At 42.5% G+C, this 27,959-nt stretch overlaps 1 protein-coding gene across 3 annotated transcripts in view; it reads left to right on the forward strand.

Moving 5' to 3' along the window:
* The first annotated feature begins 6,770 nt into the window (after nucleotides 1-6,770).
* Gcfc2 (GC-rich sequence DNA-binding factor 2) overlaps nucleotides 6,771-27,959 on the forward strand; it is a 37,588-nt gene continuing 16,399 nt past the window's right edge. For 2 of the 3 annotated variants that reach the window (XM_052174039.1, XM_052174040.1), the window contains exons 1-10: nucleotides 6,771-7,054; nucleotides 8,086-8,133; nucleotides 8,378-8,506; nucleotides 12,966-13,190; nucleotides 15,361-15,458; nucleotides 17,779-17,894; nucleotides 22,530-22,716; nucleotides 24,511-24,634; nucleotides 26,085-26,166; nucleotides 26,583-26,695. In XM_052174039.1, the coding sequence (XP_052029999.1) occupies nucleotides 6,814-7,054; nucleotides 8,086-8,133; nucleotides 8,378-8,506; nucleotides 12,966-13,190; nucleotides 15,361-15,458; nucleotides 17,779-17,894; nucleotides 22,530-22,716; nucleotides 24,511-24,634; nucleotides 26,085-26,166; nucleotides 26,583-26,695 (1,363 nt within the window). In that variant the 5' untranslated portion in view covers nucleotides 6,771-6,813. The remainder of the gene's footprint in view (nucleotides 7,055-8,085; nucleotides 8,134-8,377; nucleotides 8,507-12,965; nucleotides 13,191-15,360; nucleotides 15,459-17,778; nucleotides 17,895-22,529; nucleotides 22,717-24,510; nucleotides 24,635-26,084; nucleotides 26,167-26,582; nucleotides 26,696-27,959) is intronic. The other variant, XM_052174041.1, reaches the window with a different exon arrangement.

The following is a 27,959-nucleotide window of genomic DNA, read 5'->3' on the forward strand; positions in this document are numbered from 1 at the left end:
TTCTGCATGCACATCTATGTAAAGGAAACCTAGGCCATATTTATAACCAGGACATAGAGCTGATGTGGATTATAGTCCTTTCGCATCTTCGTAGAAGATCAACCTTGTCACTCACCTTCCCAGAATTCAACACTCCTGGATGCAGGAAGCAGTGCGCATGGGAAGTAGGCTTGGCTCTCAGCTCTGTCACCCTGTGACTTTGTGTCTGTGAGGCTGCTGACCCTTCCTGGGTCTTTCATCTGATCTGTGGGGTAATAAGAATACTTACGTTAGAGGGTGATCGTTGAGAGGATGAATAAGTGGATGCTGGTGTAGCCCAGTGACAGAATGCATGCTCAGTGTGCCTGAGGCCCTGGGTTCAATCCTCATCATCACTGGAAAAGGAAGTAATAACAGAAAGCACCTGATGCATTGTCTGCTTATCATATGTTACTTTGTTCTCGTCAGTTACTAAGTTTCAGTCAGCAGTCTGAATGCTAAGAGAAAAGCCATGACAGATAAGTAAATTAAGCATGTTTCATTCTAGAATTTTGCCTAGAAAATAGGGCTCCCCCCCGCCCCAGGATGTGGTTTCTTCTCCTGGGTTGGGTCCATGATAGAGGGTGTTTTAGTCAGGGTTTCTATTCCTGCATAAACATCATGACCAAGAAGCAAGTTGGGAAGGAAAGGGTTTATTCAGCTTAAACTTCCATGTTGCTGTTCATCACTAAAGGAAGTCATGACTGGATCTTAAGCCAGTCAAGAAGCAGGAACTGATGGAGAGGCCATGGAGGAATGTTTCTTACTGGCTTGCTTCCCCTGGCTTGTTCAGCCTGCTCTCTTATAGAACCCCATACTATCAGCCCAGAGATGGTACCACCCACAAGCGCCCCCCCCCTCATCACCAACTGAGAAAATGCCCCACAGCTGGATCTCATGGAGGCACTTCCCCAACTGAAGCTCCTTTCTCTGTGATAGCTCCAGCTTGTGTCAAGTTGACACACAAAAACAGCCAGTCCAGAGGGTTTATCTGATCAGATGTCAACGGTCAGATGAGTCTCCGAACAATGAGATTCTGGCACTTTCCTCCACACCACACCATTTTTGGGGTCCAGAGAAAAGCAAGTAATGTAGAGAAAGGAACCAGAGCCATGCCCCATAAAGTAAGAAAAACCTGGGATAGGGAGAAGTGAGACCCATGGAGATTAAGATCATGGGATTCCAGGGCTAATTTTGTATGCTAGAATAGTAATGTAAGCAAATTTATATCTATGAGGGTTTTGGTGTATTTCACACTGCTCCCAGCACTAAAATTAAGGCCTCATGAAGTGTGACAGCTCTTGCAATGAGGTCATATACATACATACATACATACATACATATATGTATATCTATATGACTTCTCATTATGATGTTTATTTATTCTTTGACTTTCATTTGTTCAGCCTTGTGAACCACACCTACATGAGAAAGAACTTTCTGGCAGATCCATTCAAAATTCACTGATCTATATTGGAATACAATAATCTTTAAATACCAGGATGTTGAAATAGAGACTACACCATTAAAAAATTGTGTTTTACACAGTGTCCAGGTACCCAGTTATAAAGACATTTTCTGAACCTGGCCAAGGTCACATCTAAAATACCAGGACACAAGAATCTGCTGCAGGAGGATCACTAATTTTAAACCAATGTGGACCACATAACCAGACTTTCTCAGATTAACAAAATCAGTAAGGAGGTAAGTGACCTTTATTATTGAATATTATCTGATTCCTTTTTTAATGGAAGAATACTTCACAAGTGACTATAAAAAAAATATGTGCAAATATATATGGGAAGACTGATTGTGACCACGTAGAGGGCTCAGTGAGAACGACAGTTCCCTGGCCAGTGCCATAGCTGCCAAGGACACCATGGTTTCATCTCTAGGCTGAGAATCTCTGGCCTTTAGTGAACGTCTTAAACAAGAAGCCTGGGGCTGGGGCTCAGGTGGGAGACTGCTTGCCTTTCAGTTACGAGGCTTTGGGTTCCATCCTCAGTGCTTTCTAAATCTGTTTTGGTGGTGTTAACTTATAACCCATTACTCTGAAAGTAGAAGCAGGGGATAAGAGGTATGGGATCATCCTGGGATACCTAGAAAGTATGGTTCAGCCTGGGTTGCACGAGGCTCTCTTTTGGCATAATATAAAAACCAGTAAATATATTCAAAAAAGAACACTTCCATCCCTTAATCATACCTACACTTCCCCTACTTCTGGACTACAAGCATGTCACTATTCTGCACTGCATAGTGACTGTCACAGATGTAAAATGAGTTGTACCCCACACACCTAAATCAGTGTGTATGTGCTTGTGTGTGTGCATGTGTGTGTGTGTGTGTGTGTGTGTGTGAGAGAGAGAGAGAGGGGGGGGTGACTGTATATGTTAGATCTGTGTCATGGATGTTCATTTGTGTGTGTGGAGGGCATTCTCGAAATGTGCCCAGAGGCCAGAAGAAGATGCTGATATTCTAATGCCACTAATGGATCTTATATTCAGACAGGATAAAATAAAACAGAGAGCTCACAACCCTTATATGCTGATTTTGTGACACAGCATGTCATTTAATAAGCTAGGATATTATTTTCTTCTACAATAAAAGTTAACATTTGTGTTGCACTCTAGAATGACTGGTCTGATCAGGAATCACATAAACATGGTTGAAGTGGAAAATTAAGGGTTCTTTGGAGAGTCAGTTGTGTTGCATGGTGTTTTGCTGGGTCAGACATGCGAAGGAGTGTTTTCCTGAAGTGGACACAGGTGAAAGAGTAAGGCAGAGTTGTGAAGGAACATTTCACTGTAACAGACACAAAAGAGGATGTTCTGCTAAAGCAATTACGGGAAAGAACACCGTGATGAAGGATTCTTTGCTAACAACACACATGCATTGGCCTGCCTTACATTTCATAGTTGAGCTCCATTTGTCTGGTCTCTGAGGAACTTGGGCTGAGACAAGGCACGTAGAGGACACTGATGTTTGGAGGGTGTAACTAGGACTCTATGGAGTGATGGAGATGGGGATTGGCTTGCTTGTACAGCTAGCTGTGAAGCACTTATGGGTCTGAAGTCTTCAATGATTGTTTTTTCTCTGTGAGCACAGCCAAGAACTACTCCTAGTGTTCTTAATTGTCCCTCCTGCTGACTGAAGCAGATGCTGAGGCCTGACTGTCTCTGCTAGGTCATGCCACCACTGTTGCTAACCTGATTCTCCTGAACTGGACTGCTGGTGTATCGTGAAGTGTTTTTGAGTGGGTCGCTCTGCTGCCACCTGCTAACTGTGAACTGAGCTGCCGATTTCCAGACAATACAGATGGGAGTTGCTCCAAAGAAACTTTCTAAACAGGTCCACTTCCCCTGTATCCTTTCTTTCCCACTACCTCTGGTGGGTGGTGGGCAACAAGGAAGGTTAAAGCATATAAGAACCATCATTCAAAATAAGGTTTGAAAAAAATTGAAGTTACACGTGGTAAATGAAAGGTCTGATTGCAAGCAGCTCCTGAAGTCTCTTGCTTTCTGAGGTGCCTGCTTCCTGTGTGGGGGAAGTGCCTTCATACCGACTCAGCTTCTGTGATGTTGGCAAAGCTCATGCTTCAAGGCTCTAAGTGGCAGTGGTGCCTCGAAGCATTGACTGTCTGCATGGAAAATGCATTTCTGATCAGGGAGCATCCTGGGCACAGTAGCTTAGAGGCAGCTGCAGTGTGGCACCTGCCATCTTTATGTGTCCAGCCCTTCTTGCCATGGTTCAGCACATTAGGGGGCTGTTTTGGGGGAAGATTATTGAAAAGCAACTTCTTCTTGGGTGTTTGGGTCATAACTAATGGTGGCTCTGGTATCCATGAGCTACCAGTTTCGGGAATAGGAAAGAACCTTCTTCAGCTGGTCTCAGGTGGTCTCTGTCCTCCAATTTGATCTTTCCTGAGATGAATGGAGAATTTTCACAGTATCAGAAGGCTCATGGTCATCATGGGGATAAAACACTCAGGGGTTAGGGAGGAACAAATGTCCTATGGCTTCCTATTTTAGGGCTTTAACAGGTAGCTAATTTGTTCTCCTCTGATGTTGGTGATGCTCAGGGCAGTTAAACAACTTTCCCCAAAAGACATGAACTGGGAGTTTCATACCTGTAGTCCTGGCACTTGAGAATCTGAAGTAGGAACATTGACATGACTTGGAGGCAACCCTGGGCTACATGGTAAGACCCTATCTTAAAGAAAACCCATCCCAGCTGGAGGGGGCTCATCCTCTGAGGTATTGTTGCTTCTCTAACAGCTAGTGCCAAGACCTGTTCAGACGCTGTCCTTAGCTCCACACAGACAGGGTGGTTGGGTGTGGTGGCATAGGACTGTAATCCAAACATTCAAGAGTTCAAGGTCAGCCTCGGTTGCAGAGCAAGTCCAAGAACACCCTGGGCTACTTGATAAGATTGAAGAAGAGAAAAATGTTAATCCCATTCTCCCTCCCCATCTAACTTGATCCATTCCCCAGCCAAACAGAGAGAAATTCTTATTTCTCTGTCTATTCAGCCAATAACAAAGAAATTTCCTTCTTCATAAGGTTTATAACAGTAACAGAAGTCTGACTCACACACTCTTGAATGCCCAAGTTTAATGTGGAACATCCCTAAAGATCAAAATCTTTTAAGTCTAAAATCCCAAAGGGTCAAAATCCTGACAATCTAACTTTTGATATAACAATTTTAGTTTTTAAAAAAGATTTACTTTTATTTTAAAGGAGCCTTGTTGAAGAGATATATACAAATATGACATAACACACATTACTTCCAAATTAAAATAGGCATGCATAATATACAATGCCTTTGGAAGAAAAAACACTCAGTTATGCTACTTAGAGTCTTTTGGGTATAATAACTATTGTGAGCAAATAACATAGGTTCATAAGTAGGTTAAAAATAAAAATAGAATTAGATAAATAAATAAAAGGGTTGCTGAGATAGTTTGGCTGGTAAGGGTATTTGTTTGGGAGCCTGATGACCAGCTCACACGGTGGAAGGAAAGAGCTGATTCCAAATAGCTGTCCTCTTATCTTAGCTATTCTCTCTCTCTCTCTCTCTCTCTCTCTCTCTCTCTCTCTCTCTCTCTCTCTCTCTTACACACACACACACACACACACACACACACACACGAAATAAATAATTGTAAAAACATTAAACTAAATAGGGTGAGATCTATAAATACATGCCATCGTGGTCTTGGTTATTTTTCTCAAGACACCATAACAAACCTGGCAGAAGCATCTGAAGTGAGGAGGAGTTTACTTGACTCATAGTTCTGAGGGTGCCCTCCCTCCATCATGGTAGGACAGGCAAGGCCAATGGCTCGGTCAGCAGTTGCAGAACACTGTCAATCAGTAACTCCACAGGAAGCTGAGAGCTCTGACCAGAGGGAGATGTATTCGTCACCTGCAAGGCCTGCCTCCTGACAGCCATTTTTGCTAACTAACCCATCGTCCCAAAGGTTCCACAACTGTCCCACAGTGCCACAACCTGGGGACCAGGCTTTCAACACCATGAGCTTGTGGAGAATGTTTCTGATTCTAGTCTCAACAACTGTGTTTGGTAGCTGTATGCACCCAACTTTATGAATGTAGTTATATGAAATGTTTTGATGGCAACCGAAGTCTTTTTGAAAATCAACCGACTAATAAAACAACAAAAGAATAGTAAGCTGGAGTCGGGGTGAGGTGCGCTGCAGGCGTTAAAGCCTGGGGCCCAGAGGTTGCAGGCATGGAATCTGATGCTTATGGAAGCAACTGCAATCTCCTATCACAGCTCTGAAAGACCAAGATTTTACTCTCTCTAGATTGCCTGGGACCCATCCAGATGTCAACGTGTAAACCCCAAAAGGAATAAGATTTTAGAGCCAAATATGTGACCATGGCCAATAAACAGATTTCTGCCTTTGCAAATTCCATGGTCAATGTGGGAAGTCTTACACAGATTTATATTAACAGAAAAGAAAAAAAAAAAGAAAGAAAGGAAGAAAGGAAGAAGAGAAAGAGAGAGAGAGGCAGAATAAAATAAAAGAGAGTCATAAGCCAAAGCATTTTTAAATACATTGGTAGAAATATTACATGGACAGAGTGCAGTGGAGAAATCTGAGCCATAGGCCTCAGATGCTATCTGAGAACATCTTTGACCCTTGCATTGGCAGAACTAGGCTCAGCGCCTGTAGCATTCCACCCTCTCCATCACACTGGAGTCTTAATCAGCCTTTGCAGACACAGCTCTTTTTAGGATTTCGCATTCACACGCACAATGTGAACAGATCTTCCTTAGTCAACTGGAACATGTACAGGTCCTTGTTTCTGAAAACCTCTCTGGATATACTCAAATACAGCTCTCTTAGGCTTGTGTCCTGTCCATCTGACGTGCTGAAACAAAGAAAAGTCCACTTATCCCGTCTGCATAACTCAGTTCTCAACGTTTCCTGTTGGATTCTTTTAAGTCCTGTGCCCTAAGACAATAATTGGATTTTGCTTATTTCTTATCATTTATGCTTAATTTCATTCTTTATCCCTCCTCTTCTGTCTGTTCTGGGTGGGATGTGCAGGTACTCTCCCAGACCTCGGCATAAAAAGCTGAGAGAATGTTTGGCTAGTAATTCTGTGTCCCCTTAAAAACGCAGCTTAGCCAATTCAGGCCGTGAGTACAGAGCCCTGCAGCACCGGGCGGAACCCTCACAAACACAAACACGCATGCGCACTTAGAGGCGGGTGACTGCGCAGGCGCCGAACACCGAGCCTTAGAAGGCGCGCCAGTCCTACTTGGAACATGGCTCTCAGGCCTCAGAGGACTTTCAGGCGGCGCCAGGTCGAGTCCAGCGATAGCGATAGCGACGGCGCGAAGGAGCAGAGTGCTGAGAAGCCGGCGGAGCCAGGCCGGCCGTCTGCAGGCGGCCGAACAGAGGGAGCGGAGCGGCCGCGCGGAGCCCGCAGCGCCCGGGGCCGAGGTCGGGTCTGGGCGAGTTCCCGCCGCAGCCCGGGAGCTGCTTCCCGCGGGGACGGGACCGCAGGTGACCGAGGGGTGTGAAGGGCTCTGTTCGTCAGGTTTCCAGCTCCAGAGGCCTCTGTGGCCGGCTGCGCCCGCATTGCGCAATGCCCGGAGTTGCCGGAAGCCTCCTGTAGATCTTAGTGGCACTTCGCAGTTTGCATCCTCAGGTGACCCACACAAACTGGACCATAGGACAGCCATTGATGTCCACAGTGAACCCTGATCCTCAGAGGAGTCTTGAACGACTCCTCTGGATAAAAGTCGTATGTGCCTCCGGGAGCCTGCCTAACAGTTTTCTAAGAACACCAGACAGCTACTAAAAGAATAAGGACAGGGTTTGGAATATGGTCATATTTAAAATCAGTCATCTGCAACAACAATAAAAAGTAGGTAAAAAATAATGTAAAACGAGATGCTGTGACTGAGATTGGTGACACTAAGGACAGTTTCATTCATGTGATCAAATACAAAGTCACTTGAGGGCTGGAGAGACCAGTCAGCAATTAAGAGCACTGGCTGCTCTCTTAGAGGACCTGAGTTCGGTGTCTAGTACCAACATGGAGGCTCACAACTGTCTGTAACTGCAGGAGACTGGAAGTCTTCCTCTAAGCCTGTCAGGCACCAGATGCACACATAGTATACATACATACACAAACACACACACACACACACAGGAAGAACCCTTGTAGTCCATTAATCTTGAAGTCCTGGCTGTTTCTACTGTCTTTAGCCCCATTTAGTGATTTTAGTGGTTTCTCATATATGAATACTTGTAAATGAAAATTGGGTATACTTAATGGTGTACAAGATGCTTTGAAATATGTCTATACTTCGAGTTGTTTACACCGATCAAATTTATTTGTTTTCATGGTGGGAACACTAATTCTCCAGCCATTCTCAAGTAGAACATACAACACATTGGGATGAACAATGGTTACTGTGTTGTACTGTAGATACCCTAAGCTTATTCTTGTAAAATTTTGTAACCTTTGCCAACATATTCCCACATCAACTCATATTATTGTGTATGTTTGTGTTCATGTGTGAGTACAGTGACCACAGAGACCAGATGTGTCAGATCCCATGGAACTGGAGTTACAGGTAGTTGTGAATTGCCTGAAACAGGTACTGGGAACCAGACTCATGTCTTCTACAAGGACAGTATGTGTTCCTGACCTCCTGTCCACCTCTCAACCTCGCCTTTAAAATGTTTATTTGCACCAATCTCTTTTTGAGCTTCATGTAAGTCTTGAATTAGGAGGAAATCTTATGAATTGTATATGTTTATTTTGGTTATTGATTCAAATATTTTGACTCTTTCTTGCTTCTAACGATGTCCTCTTAGAATGCAGAACAGCTGATCTCTCAACGGATGAAGAGGAAGGAACACATCCCTTGACAGAAAGTAAAGGTGATCAGAGCCCCTCCTCTGATAGCCCTTGTTCTCTGGAAGAAAAAGAAGTTTCACCCATAGGTTGGTAATTTTTATAATTTTATGTAAATAACTTAACTAACTTCCTTTTTTTTTAGACAGGGTCTCATTTTGAACCCCAGGCTGGTCTGGATTTTATTCTGTAGCCTAAACTGCAAGAAACGCACCATCTGCCTCCTGAGCCTGTGATGTACTACATGACCAGCTCTAATATCAGCACATTATATACCAGTAATTTTTGTTGTTGATAAAGCAGTAAAAAGTTGGCAACAAATAGGTCATTATTTATTACATGATATACCTGAGATCAGACAGCTTACAGGTAGCCCAGAGGAAGCTCAGATCAGGGAATCTACTTCACGGTCTGTTGGTCACTACTCTGCTTGCTGGGTAGTTCCACCTCATAACCAGAAGCCGGTAAGAATTTACCCTGAGAATGTTACTGGGATCAGATGTAGCATGCTTAAAGCCTGAAGGAGAACAATATAATATATGTAAGAAACTCATAATTACTGGAGGGTGTGTGTGTGTGTGTGAGTGTGTGTGTGTATTTCTTTTTAAAAACAAAGATTGCCTAGTTCACTTGTTAGCTTAGCACATAACCACATGTAGGCCAAATCAATGCTCATCAAAACTCTTTGAGATATTAGTTTCCTAAGTCTGCTTTGGCATTGCCCTGGCAAAGTTGAGAAGTTATCATGGGTCTTACTTTATGGCCCACAAAGTCAAAAATGTTCCTCTGGCCTTTTAATTGTAAATCAGATGCTTATAACTTGTTTCCTGCTATATAGTCTGTCTGTTTATCTGTCTGTCTGTCTGTCTCTCTCTCTCTCTCTCTATCTCTATCTCTATCTCTCTATCTCTCTTTTCAGGCTAGTGACACTTAAGACCCTTTGAGAAAGATAGTTCCATTCCCAGCACCCATGTTGGGCTGCTTACAACCACTCATAACTCCAGCTCCAGGGGAGTCTGGTGCTTCTGGCCTCCTCAGGCACTAGCCCCCACATGCACAAATGCACATACGTAACTAAAAGTAATAAAATAAATCTTTTTAAAAATTGAGCTTGGTAAGTAAATACAATCTGTGGTAGATTCTAGGTGCAGCACTGCCTAGCAGAATTTTTTTGTTATGGTAGAAAAATGTCTGTATCTTCGCCATGAGTAGAGTAGCCACTGGCCAGGAGTAGCTGTTGAGCTGTTAGGATATGGATACTATAACTAAGAAACTGAATTCTTATCTAATTAAATTGATATAGTCAGATATGACTAGTGGCTACCGTCTGCAGTGCTTCTGTAGATGGGCAGTGTAAGGGACTGGTTCTGAAGCACTGCTTTCCCTGCTCCTCTGAGGAGAGGTCAGTCTGGAACAATGTGTGGCGTGTGTTGGTGTGTGGGTGGTAAGTTCACTTCAGAGTACAGGACAGTTCCACAGTAAAGAATGTCATTCCTCCAAATAAACCATCTAGATAGCAGATGTGCTATTTAAAGAAGATGGCAGGGCTAGGTATGATGGCACAGGCCTGTCATCCAAGCACAAGGCCTTGTGTGTATGAAGAATGTATCTGTTGTATGTCTGGGTAGACTGTGAGTTAACCAGCGATAGACTGTCTGCCTTGAGTTGTGTGTATGAAGAATGTATCTGTTGTATGTCTGGATAGGCTGTGAGAGTTAACCAGCGATAGTCTATCTGCCTTGAGACGCTCCCTGTGGCAGAGGGTCTTCCAGAAGAGATGTGAGTTGATCTCAGCTTATTAGATGATGGCTTGTCCGGTAGGTGATACATACGTTAATGTTATCAGAAAAAGCATGGCGGTACCTGTATCTACTCAGCCCCTGTCTGACATCAGCTGGGTGAAAACTGGAGAGATGTGAGGGAGCCGGACGGGAGAGGATTGCTTTCTGTGACACCAGCATCTCCCCCACGAGCCCCTGCTTGTGACTTAGTGTCTGAACCCACGTGTTTCTAGTGTGCCCCTAGGGTTTCGGCTTTCAAATACTGGATCCTGTGGTGGGTTTGGAACTTGAATCTGCTTTAGATAATAGTAACTGCCCTTATTATCAGAGACATGCTGGCTTATCTTCCTTTATTTCACAATAGAATCTTTACCCCAGATTAGGAAAGGGTCAGAGCTCTGCCTCTGTCTCCACACGTGGGCTTGCTGTAGTACTGGCCAGCCTGCAAGTCATTATGGTGCCCAGGCTGACCTTGAACTCTCAGCAGTCTTCTTTCCTCGGCTGCCCAATGCTAGGATGGCAGCCATGTGGTCCAGTGCCACTCACATTTTGTCATGAATACAGTGTCTGTTAAATCCTGAGAGAATATCCTTTTACCCCCTGATAATAATCTTTAACTAAATGCTGCTCCAGCTACATGTGGTGACACCTACATGTAATTCTAGAAAATCATTCTAGGCCACCTTGACCTACATGAGACCCTGTCTCAAAAGAGAAACAAATAATTGGGCTAGTAAGATGGCTTCTTGGGGATAACATGCTTGGCCCCAAGCTTAAGGACCTGAGTTTGATCCCTGGAACCCACGTGGTAGAAGGAAAGAGCTGATTCCTACAAGCTGGCATGACATCTACATTTGTACCACAGAGCTTACTCTGCCCCTGCTTCTAATGTTAGATAAACAAACAAATGTAATTAGACTTAAAGGAAATAATTTGATAGCATGATTGAATTTCTTTAAAGACTTAATTTTTATTCGTGTGTATGTATGAGTACAGTGGCAGGTGTCCACAGAGTCCAGAGGAGAGGGTCAGATACTAGGAGCTGGAGTTACAGGTGGTGGCGACTGCCCAAGTGAGTGCTGGGAACCAGGCTGGTTCTTGGGGAAATTGGCAACCACTTAACTACCCAGCCAGCTCTTCTCCTTCTTGCATTATTTATTTGTTTGTTCATGTATTCATTCATTCGTTTATTCATTCTCCCTAGTTCTCTCTCCCTCTCTGTCCCTCTGCTCTGTGTGTGTGCACGTGCATGCATGCATGAATGTATGTATAGAGATCAGAGGACAGCTTACATGAGTCTTTTCTCTTTCCCCCATGAGGGTGCCAGTGGTCAGGCTGAAGTCACCAAGCTCGGCAGCACGTGCCTTGACCTTCTGTGCCATTTTTCTGGCCCCATGATTGATTGTCTTGTTGAGGGTGAATATTTTTCTATTTCTAACAATTGTCATGTATTGTTTCATGATCGCCTACATATTTTATGTTCCTTAGGACTGAGGTCACTGGGTCTTGTATAAAGACTGAGACTTCTAAAATCTCTCACTTTTTTTCCTGTGTTTTAAACACTAGAACCTTTGCACATCTCATGTTTTTTATTGCCTGATACTTATCTTGTATTTATTTCTTACGGGATGAGGATTGAGCTGGCAGACTGAATGCCTAGCACGTCTGAGTCCTGGGTCTGGATCCTCAGCATCACAGAAACGAGTCCTGGTGGTCCTGCCCGGGGTCCCAGCATTTCTAAGTCATTCTTGCCTACATAGCTGCTGCCTGGAATACATGGCACTCAACATCTCTAATGCTTCAGACGCTGGAAGTGGTAGGGAGCGCTCGTGCCATCTTAGTTACTGGTATTTTCTTAAAACATTTTTTTATAAAATATAAGGATAAATTCCATGCATAAAGAAACCTGTAACAAAAATGTAAGAATTCATGTCAGTGAATATATACTATACAAATAAAAACAACAATGAAAAAATAAAGCTGTTGTCATTTAGGGGCAGGAGAAATAGCTTAGCAGTTAAGAGCACTGGCTATTCTTCCAGAAGACCTGGGTTCGGTTCCCAGCACTCACATAGTTACAATTTATTGGCACTGGGGTACACACATGTGCATAGACATACATGCAGGCAAAACATCCATATATATAAAAAAATCTCTATATAAATATATATAAAGCTAAAGCTTTAAAAGCAAAAAAGAAATATTTAAAAATAAAAGGTGTAGGTTCATTTACCTGGTGAAAAATACTAACTTTCTTTATGTTTAACTTCTCTCATTCCTTTCATGTGAGTCTCACTACAGAACTGCCATCTGACGTGGCTGCTCTGACACGGTGCATGCTGCTGCTCTGTGTGGCTGCGTGCCACTGTCACCTGTCTCTCACCTCTCTCTGTGTGGGTGCCCTCAAGAGGAGGTGTCCGGGTGTGGCCTCTGTCAGGCTGCTGAGTTTGTCCTTACTACAGTCTCACCGACTGTGCTCAGCTCTCTCATGTTCCTGCCCTGACACAACTTCCAGAAGAGAGAGAGCAAAAGGCAACTGGGAGTGGTGTCAGCGCATTTCCCAATAGTACTTGATTAGGTTCATTTCTCTAATGTGCTTTTTATATCTATGATTTTCTTTCTTGACCAGACTTTGAGCCATCTATCACAGCTACGGAAATCTATGTAAATGTGATGTGTAGGAGCAAAGTGCCTCTTGCTGTCTTGGGTGCAAGCGACATGCCCTGTGCAGCAGCCTGGTTTTCATTGTCCTCTCCATCTGTTTCAGTTAAGATCCCTGATGCAGCTTTTATTCAGGCGGCCCGCAGGAAGCGTGAGTTGGCCAGGACCCCAGGGGACTACATTTCACTGGCTGTGAACCACCCCCGCTCCACTTCTGATAGTAAGAGAAGCGATGAAGAGGACCCGGACAGCGATCCTGATGACCATGAAAAGAGAATACTGTTTGCCCCAAGGCCTCAAACACTGCGGCAAAGAATGGCTGAAGAAGCGTGTATGTATTTAATTTGTCTGCCACTGTATAAAGATGGTGCCGTTTCATCACAGCGGGGAGTCTGCTCTTTACTCGTTGGGCTTCCTGTTAGTTCTTAAATGCAGATCGGAGCTGGGCCAGCAGGGTCTTCCCTAACGCGCATGAGCCGTGTGTCCCAGTACCACGTAGACCAGTTGTGATGGCTCATTCCTGTAATCCTAGCACATAGTGAGAGCCTGCCTCACCCCTGCCCTCCCAACACACATGGACACGCACAAGCACACGCATGCATGCACACACGCACACACTAGCACCAAGCTGAATTCCCTACATACATGTTTTTAAAGACTGTTGGTATTGATTGTTGTTATTAATTTGCTCTACAATATCATGGCTTTTAAATGATACATTTTTTTAAGATTTATTTATTTATTTATTTTATGTATATGATTACACTGTCACTTTCTTCAGGCACACAAGAAAAGGGCATTGGATCCCATTGCAGATGGTTGTAAGCCACTATGTGGTTGCTGGGAATCGAACTCAGCCACTTCACCACTGAGCCATCTCTCCAGCCCCGATACATTCTGTTTTTTCATGTTACCTCAGATATCTATGTGTTGTGATGTTTACTAATGCTGGATCCTTCCCTTGACTTTTGACAGATAAAAGAATTGTACAGACTCGTTTTTTTGAAATGTTGGAAATTATCATTGCTGCCTTTTAGAAAGTTTTGTTTTTGTTTATTTTTATTTTTATTTTTATTTTTGTTAGCATGAAAAATTCTATAGAAATTTTAGGTATCATATGCTAAGATCTTCCCTAATATAATGAAACTTTCATCTTGCCAGGAATGCTTAAGTTGCAAAGAACTGTTCAGATTTCTCATGTGTGATATGTATGCTTTACCATGGTTTTCTGAAAAATAAAACTGGTTCCTTGTACCCAGAAACTTTTGTTTGTGTTTGAGACAGCATCTCGTATATCTAGGCTAGTCTCAGACTCACCATGAAGCTAAAGTTGATCTTGAATTTCTGGTCCTAGCCGGGCTGTGGTGGTGCACGCCTTTAATCCCAGCACTTGGGCGGCAGAAGCAGGCGGATTTCTGAGTTCAAGGCCAGCCTGGTCTACTATAGAGTGAGTTTCAGGACAGCCAGGGCTATACAGAGAAACCCTGTCTTGTCTCGAAAAAACAACAACAACAACCAAAAAAAAAAAAAAGAGAATTTCTGGTCCCCTAATCCCTACTTCCCAAGTACTAGGATTATATAGGTGTGTGCAGTGACTTGAGACTTACCAAGTCCTGAGGATTGCATTTAGGGCTTCCTGCATGCTAGTCAAGCACTCTGCCAGCTGGGCTGCATCCTAGGCTCCCGGAAACCATTTTTAAATATTGGATTCTCAGGTATGAACTAAATATCTTTTTCCTTTAAAAAAATCCCATTTATTTTAATTTTTATTGCTGTTTTACTTATGTGTGTGAGCTCACACATTATCTGTAAATGTGAGTGTTTGAGTGTGCATGTTTGGTCAGTGTGCACACTCAGTGTTTGGTCCAGTGGATTAATTGCAGTATGGATTCTCTTGCATCATGTGTTATGAGTCCTAGGGATGGAACTCAGGTCATTAAGCCTAATCTCAGATGCCTTTAACCATTGGGCCATCTTGCTAGCCCTATTTACCTATTTTGTGTTGTATGTGTGAGTATGGATACACACATCCCACAGCGTAAGCATGGGGGTCAGAGGACAACTCGTGGGAGTTGGTTTTCTCCCTCTACCATGTGGTTTCTTCAGTACTGAACTCAGGTTGCCAGGCTTGGTGGCAAATGTACTTGCTGAGCGGCCTCGGTGGCCCAAATTAGACCTCTTCAATGAAAAACCAAATCTTTGCTTCTCCCCAGCCTCTTCCTTATGGGAAAGCGGGCAATTGAAAGGGAGTGCTGGCCCTGGAGCTCAGTGTCTCCATTTGAGTTCTTGTTCTAAAACCATGCTCTGACCTGTTATTTAGCTCTGAGTCTGCTCTCAGTTTTAAAACAAAGGTAATGCTGGTTCTCCCTCCCTGGATTATTATGAAGAGGAAACAACATGTGAAGTGCTACAAATCCTGCATAAAATAACTCCCCAAATCTGAGCACTACCATAATACTGGGGGAATACTGAGTTAATGTGTTCACTTCTGGTTTTAATAGCAATCAGGAATGAGGAATCAAGTGAAGAGAGCCAGGAAGATGAAAACCAAGACATCTGGGAGCAGCAGCAGATGAGGAAAGCAGTCAAGATCACAGAGGTAAGTATTCTAACTGTGAGCATCCTGAGGGCACTGGGACAAATTACCACAGGCCCAGTGACTTCAGGTTTACTTTGAAGATTTTGTTAGTGCGGTGGGGACACTCATGCCACAGTGCATGTGTGGAGGTCAGAGGGCAGCTTTGTAGAGTTGCTTCTGTCTTCTCAATGGCATAGATTCTGGAGATCAGACTCAGATCCCCAGGCACTTATTTGCATGTATATGCCCATACGTACATATAGATACACATTAATTTCATTTTAAGTAACCACACTGCTTACTAATAAGTATGTTTCTGTTGGTGCTGCATGACTTCTCCAACATGGGACTCAGGTTGGACGCTGACGTCTGGTTCCTTTATTGATCTAAATGTAGCATCTTTTTCCATAGCTGCTTTTTCCTAAAAGCCAGCTCCACAAATGTAGCTTCATCAGAGGTTGCGTTTGTAGAGACTGGGGGACAACTCAGTGCTTAAGAGCACTCGCTGCTCTTCTTGAGGACCTGGGTTAAATTCCTAGCACCCACATCGTTTACAGATACTTGAAACTTAGTCTTGGGGAGCTGTTGCCCTCTTCCAGCCTCTGTGGGCACCACATGCACTGGTGCACATACATACAGATAAAATAACTTTATACATTAAATAAAAAGTTTTTAAAGCCAGGCGGTGGTGGCACATGCCTTAAATCCCAGCACTTGGGAGGCAGAGGCAGGCGGATTTCTGAGTTTGAGGCCAGCCTGGTCTACAGAGTGAGTTCCAGGGCAGCCAGGGCTACACAGAGAAACCCTGTCTCAAAAAAACAAAAAAACAAAAAAAAATGGTTTTTAAAAAAGTTGCAACTGTGAATTAGAGTTTGAAGTCCAGCAGATGTGGGGGATGGCTGTTTTCCTGGGCAGCTCGTAAGTCCTTGCTACATGCTTTTGTGTGTAATGTTACATCTTCATGCACGTCAGGAATGGACTCAGATTCTCTTGCATGACCATCTTCTTTTGTCAGCATGGCACAAATAGAACCACCTTGGAAATAGGAAGTCAGTGGGGAACTGCTTCCATCAAATTGGACTCTGGACAAGTCCATGGGCATTTTCTTGATTGCTGGTTGATATGAGAGAGAGCCCCTCCCTGTAGGCAGGGCCACCACTGGGCAGGTGGTCCTGGGTTGCATAAGGAAGCAGGTTGAGTAAGCCATAGCGAACAAGCCAGAAAGCAGCACTTCTTCTTTAGAGGTTCAAGCCTGAATTTCCATGTTTCTTTGATGATGGACTGCTGTTTGGAACTGTAGGTTGAATAAACCCTTTCCTCCCCAAGTTGCCTTTGGTCAGTGTTTTACCACAACAACTGAGAAGCAGATGAAGATACCCTGTTTCTACCTAGTATAAGTCATTTTAGAGGTGGCCGAACAGTCCTGAGAGTTGGCAAGTCATAGTTTACTTGGCCATCCTCCCTTTGATGAAAGTTTTAGGTGTTGTTATTTTCCTGCTTTCAGCTAAGAATATGAATATTTAGTTATTTTCCTCCTCCTTTTTTTCACATGTACAATTTTGGACTGCTCCCTGGGAATAATTGCCAAGATAGCATTCCTAATCATGAGAGGTCTTTGCTGCTTATATTTTACTTTTCAAAGGAAACATCTCCTCAGTTCTGTGAGCACTGTTAGGAAGGCCTCACTACAGTCTTGCCGTCTTGGGGTGCAGATTTAATGGATGAACCTGGAACCTCTTCTTATTTCATTTGCATCATCACCCAGTGTGTGACGACCTGTTGGAGGTCTGCCACTGTCTGATTCCTGTGGCTGCTCTAAAAGCTCACCACGGATTTGGTGATAGTCATAGAAACTGCCAGTCTATCATTTGTCATTTGGGCTAGAACTGTAGCTCAGTGGTAGTGCACCTGCCTGGCATTCATGAGGCTGGGGGTTCAGTCCTCAGTACTGCCAAGCTGGGTGTGGAGTGTGTGTGTGTTGGGGTGGGGGTGCAGGGGGTATTGCAGTTTTTGGTTTTATTTGATTTGGGGTTTGGTTTCTGTTTCTTTGGGATTGGGTCTCTGTATGCAGCCCTAGCTGTCCTGGGACTCTTCTGTTGATGAGATAGGCATCAAACACAGAGACCATTCTCCCTATTCCGTCTGGGTGCTAGGAGAGAAGGCATTCACCACAATGCCTGGCTGGAAAAATAGGCATTAATATGTTCAAAAACTGTTGGGAGATTTTTAAAAATGTTTTATTGTGATCGTGATATTGGAAAGCATTGGAACTTTACTTAGTTTTCTTTGTATGGTAAATGAAGTGCTTTTTAAAAAGTAATTTTTTACATTTTTTTTTAAGGGACAAAATATAGACCTTTCCCTAAGCAGTAAGTCTCAAACCCTGAAGAAGTTTGATACTTCCATTTCATTTCCACCAGTAAATTTGGAAATTATAAAGAAACAATTAAATAATAGGTAAGTAATGCTTATTTTGTAATTTACATTCATCCTCAGTGGTTAACAATAAAAAAGGCATTATGTTCTTTCAATTATTAAACATTGATATTAAACAGATATTTAGAAAAAATAAATCTGTCATTTTACCATACAAACACAGCAGATTTTCATGTTGGTCTTAATGACAAATACTCCTACATGATTAAAACTAGCAATAACAATTTTTTTATTATGATTATAGGCATTTTTCTACACCGCAGGATTTTGTCTTTAGAGACATGGTCTCAGTTTGTGTCCCAGCTGGCTTTAATTCCTATCCTCTGAGTCCTAAGTTACAGGACCCTCCGCTTCAACCATGTCTCATGGTGTTTACCTTCTACAGTCTTACCTAGACACATGTTTGTTCCTATAGTTAGTTAATTGTAATGTTTCTCTGTTCTAAGTCTCATCTGAGTGTTGCTACAGTAGTGAGCATGTTGCTTTGTTGTTGCTTTTTGATTTTTGAGGTAGGGTCCTTTTATATAGTCCAGCCCAGCCTCAGACTTAACTGTGTAGCTGTGGCTGACTTTGAACTCATGATCCTCCTGCCTTGGCCTTCCTACTATTAGAGGTGTATGTGTGGCTGTATTATTGCCTTTCTGTGTGCATGCATGGAGGTTTTGTTTGGTTTTTCTGTTTGGGGGTTTTGTTTTTTCTTTTATTTGGTTTTGTTTTCGAGACAGGGTTTCTCTGTGTATTCTTGGCTTTCTTGGAACTCACTCTGTAGACCAGGATGGCTTCAAACTCAAATCCACCTGCCTCTGCCCCCCAAGTACTGGCATTAAAGTTGTATTCCACCACACCAGCTTTTTGTTTGTGTGTTTGGTTTTTTGTTTTAATACATTAACAGAAGAAATTCACTTTATTAACAGAAGAATTTACTTTTATGGCTTGGTATGGAGTCTTCCTAAAGCATAATTCTTTTTTTTTATATTTGGGCATTGATAAGTACTCCAAGCAAACAGTAATTACCTAATGACTGTGTATTTTCTAAAATTGAAGCATGTCCTGTCAGAAGCTGTTTTAAGTATTTTATTATATAATGTACAGAGAACCTATTGTCTGCCGGTCCCAGTGTTTATGACATAGTAGGTGTGATGGTCAGGGTTTGATTAGTCTATATGACAGTTTGTTACAAGGGGTGCATTCTATTATGCTGCCTTTTAAAGAACATCTTCATTTTTTCCCCAAGGTGTATGTGCACACACATGCATGGCACATGTGTGTGGTCAGAGCACAACTTGGTGGAGTTGGTTCTCTCCTTCCATCTTTTTTTTTTTTTAATATATTGGATATTTTCTTTATTTACATTTCAAATGTTTTCCCCTTTCCAGGTCTCCCCTTATCCCATCCCCACTTCTCCGGCCTCTGTGAGGGTGCTACCCCACCCACCCACCCACCCACTCTCTTCCTGCCCTGGCACTTCCTTATATTGGGCCATTGAACACCCTCAGGCCCAAGGGCCTCTCCTCTCACTGATGTCCAACAAGGCCACCTGCTGCCATATATGCCGCTAGAGCCATGGGTCTCTCCATGTATTCTTTGGTTGGTGGTCCAGTTCCCAGGAGCTCAGGGGGGTTCTGACCTGTTGACACTGTTGTTCCCTCCATGGGGCTGCAAACCCCCTCAGCTCCTTCAGACCCTTCTCCAAGTTTGGGACCCCTGCGCTCAGTCCAGTGGTTGGCTTCTAGCCTCTGCCTCTGTATTTGTCAGTCTCTGGCAGAGCCTCTCGGGAGACAGTTATATCAGGCTTCTGTCAGCAAGCACTTCCCAGCATCCATAATTGCATCTGGGTTTGTTGGCTATATATGGGGTGGATCCCCAGATGGGGCAGTCTCTGGATGGCCTTTCCTTTAGTCTCTGCTCCACACTTTGTCTCCATATTTCCTTCCTTGAGTATTTTGTTACCCCTTCTAAGAAGCACCCACATTTTGGTCTTCCTTCTTCTTAGGCTTCATATGGTCTGTGAATTGAATCTTGGGTATTTGGAGCTTTTGGGCAAAAATCCACTTATTAGTTTCTGTTCTTTTGTGATTGGGTTACCTCAGGATATTTTCTGGTTCCATACATTTGCCTAAGAAGTTCTTGAATTCATTGTTTTTAATAGCTGAGTAGTAGTCCATTGTGTAAATGTACCACATTTTCTGTATCCATTCCTCTGTTGAGGCATATCTGGGTTCTTTCCAGCTTCTGGCTATTATAAATACGGCTGCTATGAACATGGTGGAGCATGTATCCTTTTTATTTGTTGGAACATCTTCTCGGTATATGCCCAGGAGTGGTATAGCTGGGTCCTCAGGTAGTACTATGTCCAATTTTCTGAGGAACAGCCAGACTGATTTCCAGAGGGGTTGTACCAGCTTGCAGTCCCACCAGCAATGGAGCTCTCCTTCCATCTCTAGGGTCTGGAGGTTGAACCTGGGGCGTCAGGCTTGTGCATTATCCCTGAGCCATCTCACTAGCTCAAGATGTGTTTTGTGTACATTTGAGAATAGGTTCAAATTTTCCTATATCATAAGTCAGCTTTAAAGTAATTCAATTCCTTAATCATATTACAGAATATGTCACTGTAGTTGTTTGTTTAGATGAAGATATTTTTATAGAAAAGTCACTTAATAGTATTATGAAATAAATACTTGAGATCTTCAGGTATGCCAGCACTTAGTGTCTGTATTCTGTGGGGTTGGCTGAGTCCAGCCCACCCTGTGTTTATAAATGAATTCTTATTGGAACACAGCTCTGCCTGCGTGTTTAGTGCTTCCTGTTGGTGATGCAGCACAGAGCTGAGTAGCTCCAAGAGCAATAGTGTGGCTTTAAAAGCTGGGGCTGTTTACTGTCTGACCTGCTGTAGAATAAAGCTTGGGACTCCTGAGTGAGTGTTCTGAAATGGTGATGTTGGGCGAAATTACTTCAACAGATTCAACATTATTCCTGAAGCATATTCATTATCATTTACTGGAGTTTTAATTAGCTTTCCTTAAAATAAAACTGAATTAAGGCTATTATTGCATCTAGAATTGTTTATAAACCCAAATCCAAATCCAAATGGTGTTTCTTGAGGGACTGTTTGAGAGACTTGTCTTCAGAGTAAGAATTACAAAGACAGTGGGTCCTGTAGATTAATGTTTCAGATCCTCTGATCTAAGTAACTGCTACTTTTAGTTTTATTATATTTTCTACTTGGTTTTTTATTTTAAAAGGAAAATACATTTTAAATGTTTTTATTTTGTTTTTTTTGTTTGTTTGTTTTTTTAAATAAACCAGTACAAAATGATACCAAAAAGAGTGTCGGCTTTCCTAAGGAAACTGTTTGCCACCAATTTTTTATATTTTCTTCTAGGAATTGCCTAACATATGTCTCTTATAGAAGTACATAATATTTTATATTGCCCCACTTTTTGCAAAAAGCCATTATATACCCTGTGTATGCCTGCTTTTTCACATGATATGCTGCTTAGAAAATACTGCTATAGCTGATTATGCTCATGCTTGGAGCCTCCTTGGGTTTTGAGACAAGGCCTCTCACTGGCCTGGGACTGTCCCGAGCAGGCTGCTGGGGTTACAGGCGTGCCTCCATGCCACCTCCTGGGTGGCTTTGGCGTTCTCCATCAGAGAAGCCTTCTGCTTGCAAGGCAGGCACTTTCCTGACTGAGCCTTCTCCTCAGCCTAGCTTGCACCTTTATCTCCATAAAGTAAGGGAAGTTTTTTTAGACAGGTAGTGAGTCTCCACTAAATTTAGAAACAAGATAGACTGCTTAAAGGCTAAATAATTTCTTTTCAGGACCAGGTTAGCAGGATTAGGTAAATTAATTTTTTAGTCAGATTAAAGTCCATATACCTTTAATTTATTTCATTGTTTATTAATTTGCCAATTCTAAGGCATCCATAGAGTTCAAATACTAATAGGATATATATTCTTGATTCTGTGAAAGAAATATGTTTCATGTGTTTCTGTTGACTTGTGTCTATGAAAGGTAAGATAATCTTAAAAGATAAATAGCCATTGAATTGATGTGTGTGATAGTCTCAAGAGCTGGACTGAGTCTGCTGTCTTCACTTTAGCAGAGCAGTGTAGGGTCATGGGACAGAGGAAATGGAATGAGAGCAAATTCTAATTGGAAAATAATTGCTCATGAATCAAAAACCAGATAAATTATACCAAACTATAACATGTTTAAATGGTGTTAATGCCAGTTCATTCAGTTTTCCAAGCAAGACAACAGATTTGTATAAAAGTAAACACACGTGCTCCTTTGTTTCATATAAAGCCTTTGGTTATTCTCGGAACTCCCTCAATTTATAAGTTCAGTCATAGCCTAAAACCAAGTCTTTTTGATACATAGTGAATTCAAGGCCAGTTTGGGTTCAAGAAAAAATTAAATAAAATAAATAAACCCTATGTCCACCTTCTGTTTCTAAGTCTCTGTAAGTGTTGTTGTTGTTGTTGTTTTTATCTTTCCCTCTTGAGAACAATAATTGTGATTTCCCTAGCTTTTCAAGTCTAATAAATCAAGGTTTAAACAGTAATCACTTTCTCTGTGTTTGAAATCATCTTTATCAGAATACTGCTTAAAAGGAAAAGAATGAAAAATGAAACTTTTTTATTTTATTTAGATTAACATTACTACAGGATTCTCATCGTGCACACCAGAGAGAATATGAAAAATGTGTACAAGACATCAAGAGTTCAAAGACAGCTATCCAGAATCTCGAGAGTGCATCAGATCAAGCTCTAAACTACAAATTCTACAAAGGCATGAAAATTTATGTGGAAAATATAATTGATTGTCTAAATGAAAAGGTTTGTATAAATGTGCATGAAGAGAGACTCCCCACCCCCGTTAGTTGTTAGTGAAGCAGAGACAGGCGCAGTAATCATGAGGTCCTGAGTTTTCATTCCAAGAAGCAAGTAAAAGAGGCAGTAGAGAGGTAGGTTCTCAGCAGGTTCTTCCTGTGTAACCCCGAGTGACTTGTAATTCCCCTGTCTCAGCCTCTGAGGTCTGGGATTACATGGTATTACACATTCTCTTGATGTTAGACATGGGCCAAAGTATTCCCAAAAATAGATGGTGGTTTATTACTTTACTAGATTAGTAAAAATGGATTTTGTAAAACATTGATTTTGATGACAGAAGAGCCGTTTGTATGATTAGCTGCTTGTAATTTTGCCTGTGAACAAGGCCACAGCCTGAAGCTTAGGCTGCCTTGGAGCTACTGTGTAGCCAAGGCTGGCCTTATACTTGTGGGTTCTTACGTCCTGGGCTCTTGAGGCAGGAATTTTAGGTGTGAGTCCCCATGCCCTGTGTAGATCTTTGTCTTCCGAATTCTCTGTAGTCCTTCCCTCTGTTCACACCTTGGTTCTTAGAGGGGATTTTTTTCTTTTAGTTTTTACTGAATTTAAACAAATCTTTACAATTTAAAACCTGTTTTTATTTAATTTGTCTGAGTGTTTTGGCCAGCATGTACATTTGTGCAGCACATGCATTCAGTTTCTGCAGTCCAGAAAAGAGCATTGGATCCCCTGGAGTTACAGGTGGTCGTGAGCTGCCGTAGGGATGCTGGGAACTGAAATGTGGTCCTCCCCAAGAGCAGCCAGTGCTCTTAACCACCGAGCCTTCGCTTGCCCAGCCTCTGGTTTAGAAGGTTTAATGCTTATTCAGTATGATCCAAAATTTACACTTTTGTTTGTGATGGTTTTTTAATAGTTGAAGGTTTAAATTTTTTACACCATCAGATTTTTAAATCTTTCATTTTACTTTGTGTTCTGTGCACACTCAATCCTGACACGGGATCCTCTGTGTTCTGTGCACACTTGGTCCTGACATGGGATCCTCTGTGTTCTGTGCACACTCAGTCCTGATTTGCAATCCTATATTACCTTTTTACAAAGTACTTTATTTAAGCCCCAGAATTTTACAAGAAAAAGATTGTTAAAGTAGTTAAATTCTACTTCCTATATTTTTTTCTATCCATAAAATATTGCTTTGTCACCACGTTAAATGTCAGTTGGTACTTGCTTTCTGTGGTGTTTTTTACAGTGTAAGTTTTTCTTCATTCATCCTTGAATTACACTTTTAAAATCCCACTGGCCCACATGGGGCTACTGTAGCTATATTCCTAGAAGCAGCAGGAATGAAGTAATTGCTCCCTGAGAAGAAGGATTCCAGTTTCATCCAGTCACACATTCTGGAGCATAGCCCTCTTATCTGTCCCTGGTGACTCTCTTCCATCTTAGGAAGTTTATTTTGGTGTTGGGACTCAAACCCAGGGCCTTAGACATGCTCAGCAGGCATTGTATACTCATTGTATAGCCCAACCCTGTCCTTCCATTTTTCAGGTTTTACCCATTCTAGTATCTTCTTGCTATCTGTCTGTCTTTCCCCCTCAGCTTTCTCTGACATAGATCTTTCCTTTTACCATCTCTCAGACAGACATGCTCCTTACCCCGTATCATTTGGTTTCATAATTTGTGATACTTGCACTAATATTGGAACTATTTATTCAGGAATTGAATATATGTGGCTACAAATAATACCTTTTATACTTTTTATAATTCATTACTGATGAACTACAATATATTACTTTTGTGTTTCAGATTATCAGCATTGTGGAACTAGAATCATCCATATACACATTGCTTTTAAAACGGTCAGAAGCACTTTTGAAGCGCAGGCAAGAGGAGTTAAAATGTGAATCATCATATTTGCAACAGTTATCATGTTAGTGTTTTTTTTTATATTCCATTATTTATTAAGCTAAATTGTCATATGGAGAATAAACATTTTTAGTTCTATATTTAAAAAAGAAAAAAAAAACCCTATTTAGTTAAGGAAGGGTTACTATTGCTGTGAAGAAACACCATGACCAACAGCAAGTTAGGGAGGAAAGGGTTTATTTCCCTCACACTTCCACATAGCAGCTCATCCTCAAAGGCAGTGAGTGCAGGAGCTCGGGCACAGAAGGCACTTGGAGGCAGAGCTGACCTGAGGCCATGGCCGGTTCTGCTGACTAGCTTGCCCTCCATGACTTGCTCAGCCTGCTTTCTTATAGAACCATGGGCAGACCCAGGGATGGCCCCACCCACAGTGGGCTGGGTGCTCCCATGAATCACGAATTAAAATGCCCTACAGGCTTGCATATAGACAGACCTTCTGGAGACATTTTCTCAGTTGAGGGTTCCTCTTCTCTGATGACTCTAGCTTGTTTCAGTTTGACACAAAACTAGCCATTACAAAAGCTTTTCCTATATTTTCACACTAATTCTTCCCCCACACCTGCTATTTCAAGGATGAGTTTCAATATACCCTGTTTAAGGTTAAAAATTAAATATTAGACTCTCCAGTCTCTTAGGCATTTGAGACAGAATTTTTTAAGTATATTTTTCTAGGCATGTGTGTGTATGTACTTGAGTATATATAAGTGCATCATGTGTGTGCAGGAGTGTTCAGAGGTCAAAGGGTGGAAGTTCCCCTGAGACTGGCAGTCTTAACACTTATAAGCTGCCATGTAGGTGCTTGGAACTGAACCCTGGTCATCTGGGAAAGCAACTAGTGCTCTTAACTGCTGAGCCCCTCAACACAGAGTATTTATATACCATTCAGTGAGCAGAGAGTGGTTGGAAATGACTTCCCAGCAGTCGAGATCTAGTTGAAGGGCTGCACAGACTGGAGGGTCTCAGCAGAGTTGGTAAAGAGTGGCCACTCAGCTTCTCATGCCACGCTGCTGCTGCACCAGTGTCTTAGCTTGGGTGCTTAGGGATGGGGTCCCCTGAGGCTGACAGGGGAGAGAGAAGTGACTGTCAAGCTCCCTCCCACATTTGGTCTGTTGTAAACAGTTGAAAGTGCGGAAATAAGACGGCCATAGTATAAGGAAGATATTAGCAGTATAAATATCTCTAGTATATGACTGTGGGGAAACTGTTAGGAAAGACACCTGTATGGTAAATGACACTCCATGTGCTCAGGCCAACAGGCATGATGGCTGTAAACACTGATAGTTAATGGATGTTACATGATATGGCATAACAAAATGTACAGTTTGAGCATATTACCTGTTCTTATACACACACACACACACACACACACACACACACACTGCATGAATTACCTGTAGCTTCAGTGATTTACTGTTTTGAGACTGACATACAAAGGTAATTTTGTGAATTAACAGGCAAAGATGAGACACTGGCAAATGGAAGCTTGGCCCTGGATGGAAAGGATCAGCAGATTTTAGAAGAGATTGAAGCTCGAAGGTATGTGTATAAAGTGCAGACCTAACACACTGAGCAAGGACTTGCCACTACTTGAGTAGGATTAGCTATGTGATAATCACCCGGCCTGGCATCCCAGTTTTCAAGAATGATGTAAAACCAAAGCTGAGTTAGTTCAGCTGGCCTCCAGCTCAGAACAGACTGGGGCTCAGGTGGAATTGGTGAGGTAGCCTTTGTTAGAGAATTGCTTTGAACTAGAAATCGCATCTAACTAGTGGACTCTCCTTAAGAAACCTTTACATTCAGAGGCTGGTCTAATGGTCTAAGCTGAACGCTAGAACCATAGCAGCTGAGGAAGCAAAAACTGTCTGAGAACAGTTGCATAGAGTGGTGTCAGTACAATGATGTGTCCACTGTAAAATCATAACACTGTTGATTTTCTTTATTGCACAACACAGGATGCAGAGAAGACAGGCCAGGGCGCTCTCGGGCAACTGTGACCATCAGGAAGGGATGTCTAGTGACGATGAGCTGTCTCCTGCAGAGATGACTGACTTCCACAAGCACCAAGGTCATTTGCCAAGATTCTAACCTATTTTGGAATGTTGAAATAGTGAGGAAGGCTCTGTTGTGGCTGCCTTTACATCCATATTACTAAGACAGTCGGAGAACACAAGAAAGATGAAAACATCATCTGCTTAAGATCTGCTGCCTCTGGAAAGGCAGTGATGTGAGCTCTACTCCCAGAGCTCTTTGCTGCTGCCTGCTGGGTTACAGTAGCATTGCAGCTACACAGCTTCCCTCACATGTAACTATAACAACTATGTCAGTGAACTGCTTTAAAAAGCACTTTATCTCCAAAGTTGTCTCCCTTTGTGATTTCTTAGTTGTTTCTACTTCTGTTTTTAGGTCCAGGATGGTTTCGCTCAGTTCCATCATTTTTTTGTCTGTGTTTTCCTGTAATTCTTTAAGAGATTTTTGTGTTTCCTCTTTCATGACTTCTGCCTGTTGACTCAAGTTCTCCTGCATTTCTTTAAGTTTTTTTTGCCTTTCTTCTTTATTGGCTTCTATCTCTTGGGCCTTATTCTCCTGCATTTCTTTAAGTGTTTTTTGTGTTTCCATTATACGGGTTTCTAGCTTATTCATGTTCCTCTGCATTTCTTTAAGAGATTCATTTATGTCCTTTTTGTGTTCTTCTAGCAGCATCATGAACAGTGATTTTAAATCCAAATCTTGTTTCTCTGGTGTGTTGGCATAACCAGGACTTGCTGATGTTGGAGAGTTTGGTTCAGATGCTGCCATATTGCCTAGATTTCTGTTAGTAGCGTTCCTGCGTTTGCCCTTTGCCATCTTGTTCTCTGGAGCTAATTGGTCTTGTCTCTGGCTGGTGTTTCAGCCTCCTGAGAGGCTCTAGGGCTATTTCTGCACCACTGGAGGGCAGGGTTTCCCCTGTTGCAGATTGCTAATGTGCTTTCCTCCTCTTGGGTGCCCTTGCAGCCCTAGTGTTCTTTGCCCCAGATTGTGTCTGTGAGCCAGAAGGTGCCCGTTTGCTCCTTCAGGGAGTGCTGAGGCTGTATGCTGTAGGGACCTTTTCTGCGTGCTGATCTCTCTGCTGGGCAGCAGAACTCCCAACCGGGTTGGTGCACACAAGGCTAGCCTAGCTGCTCAGGCCCTGAGTCTAGGCAAAAGCCTGGCAGGCCAATAGTGAAGAAGTATAGGGCAAAACCAGAACGAGGAAGTGGGAAGGGGTGGGTGGGAGGACAGGGGGAGAAAAGGGGGCTTATGGGACTTTCGGGGAGTGGGGGGGCTAGAAAAGGGGAAATCATTTGAAATGT

The sequence above is a fragment of the Apodemus sylvaticus genome, chromosome 2, assembly GCF_947179515.1.
Source record: "Apodemus sylvaticus chromosome 2, mApoSyl1.1, whole genome shotgun sequence".
Lineage (NCBI taxonomy): Eukaryota > Metazoa > Chordata > Mammalia > Rodentia > Muridae > Apodemus > Apodemus sylvaticus.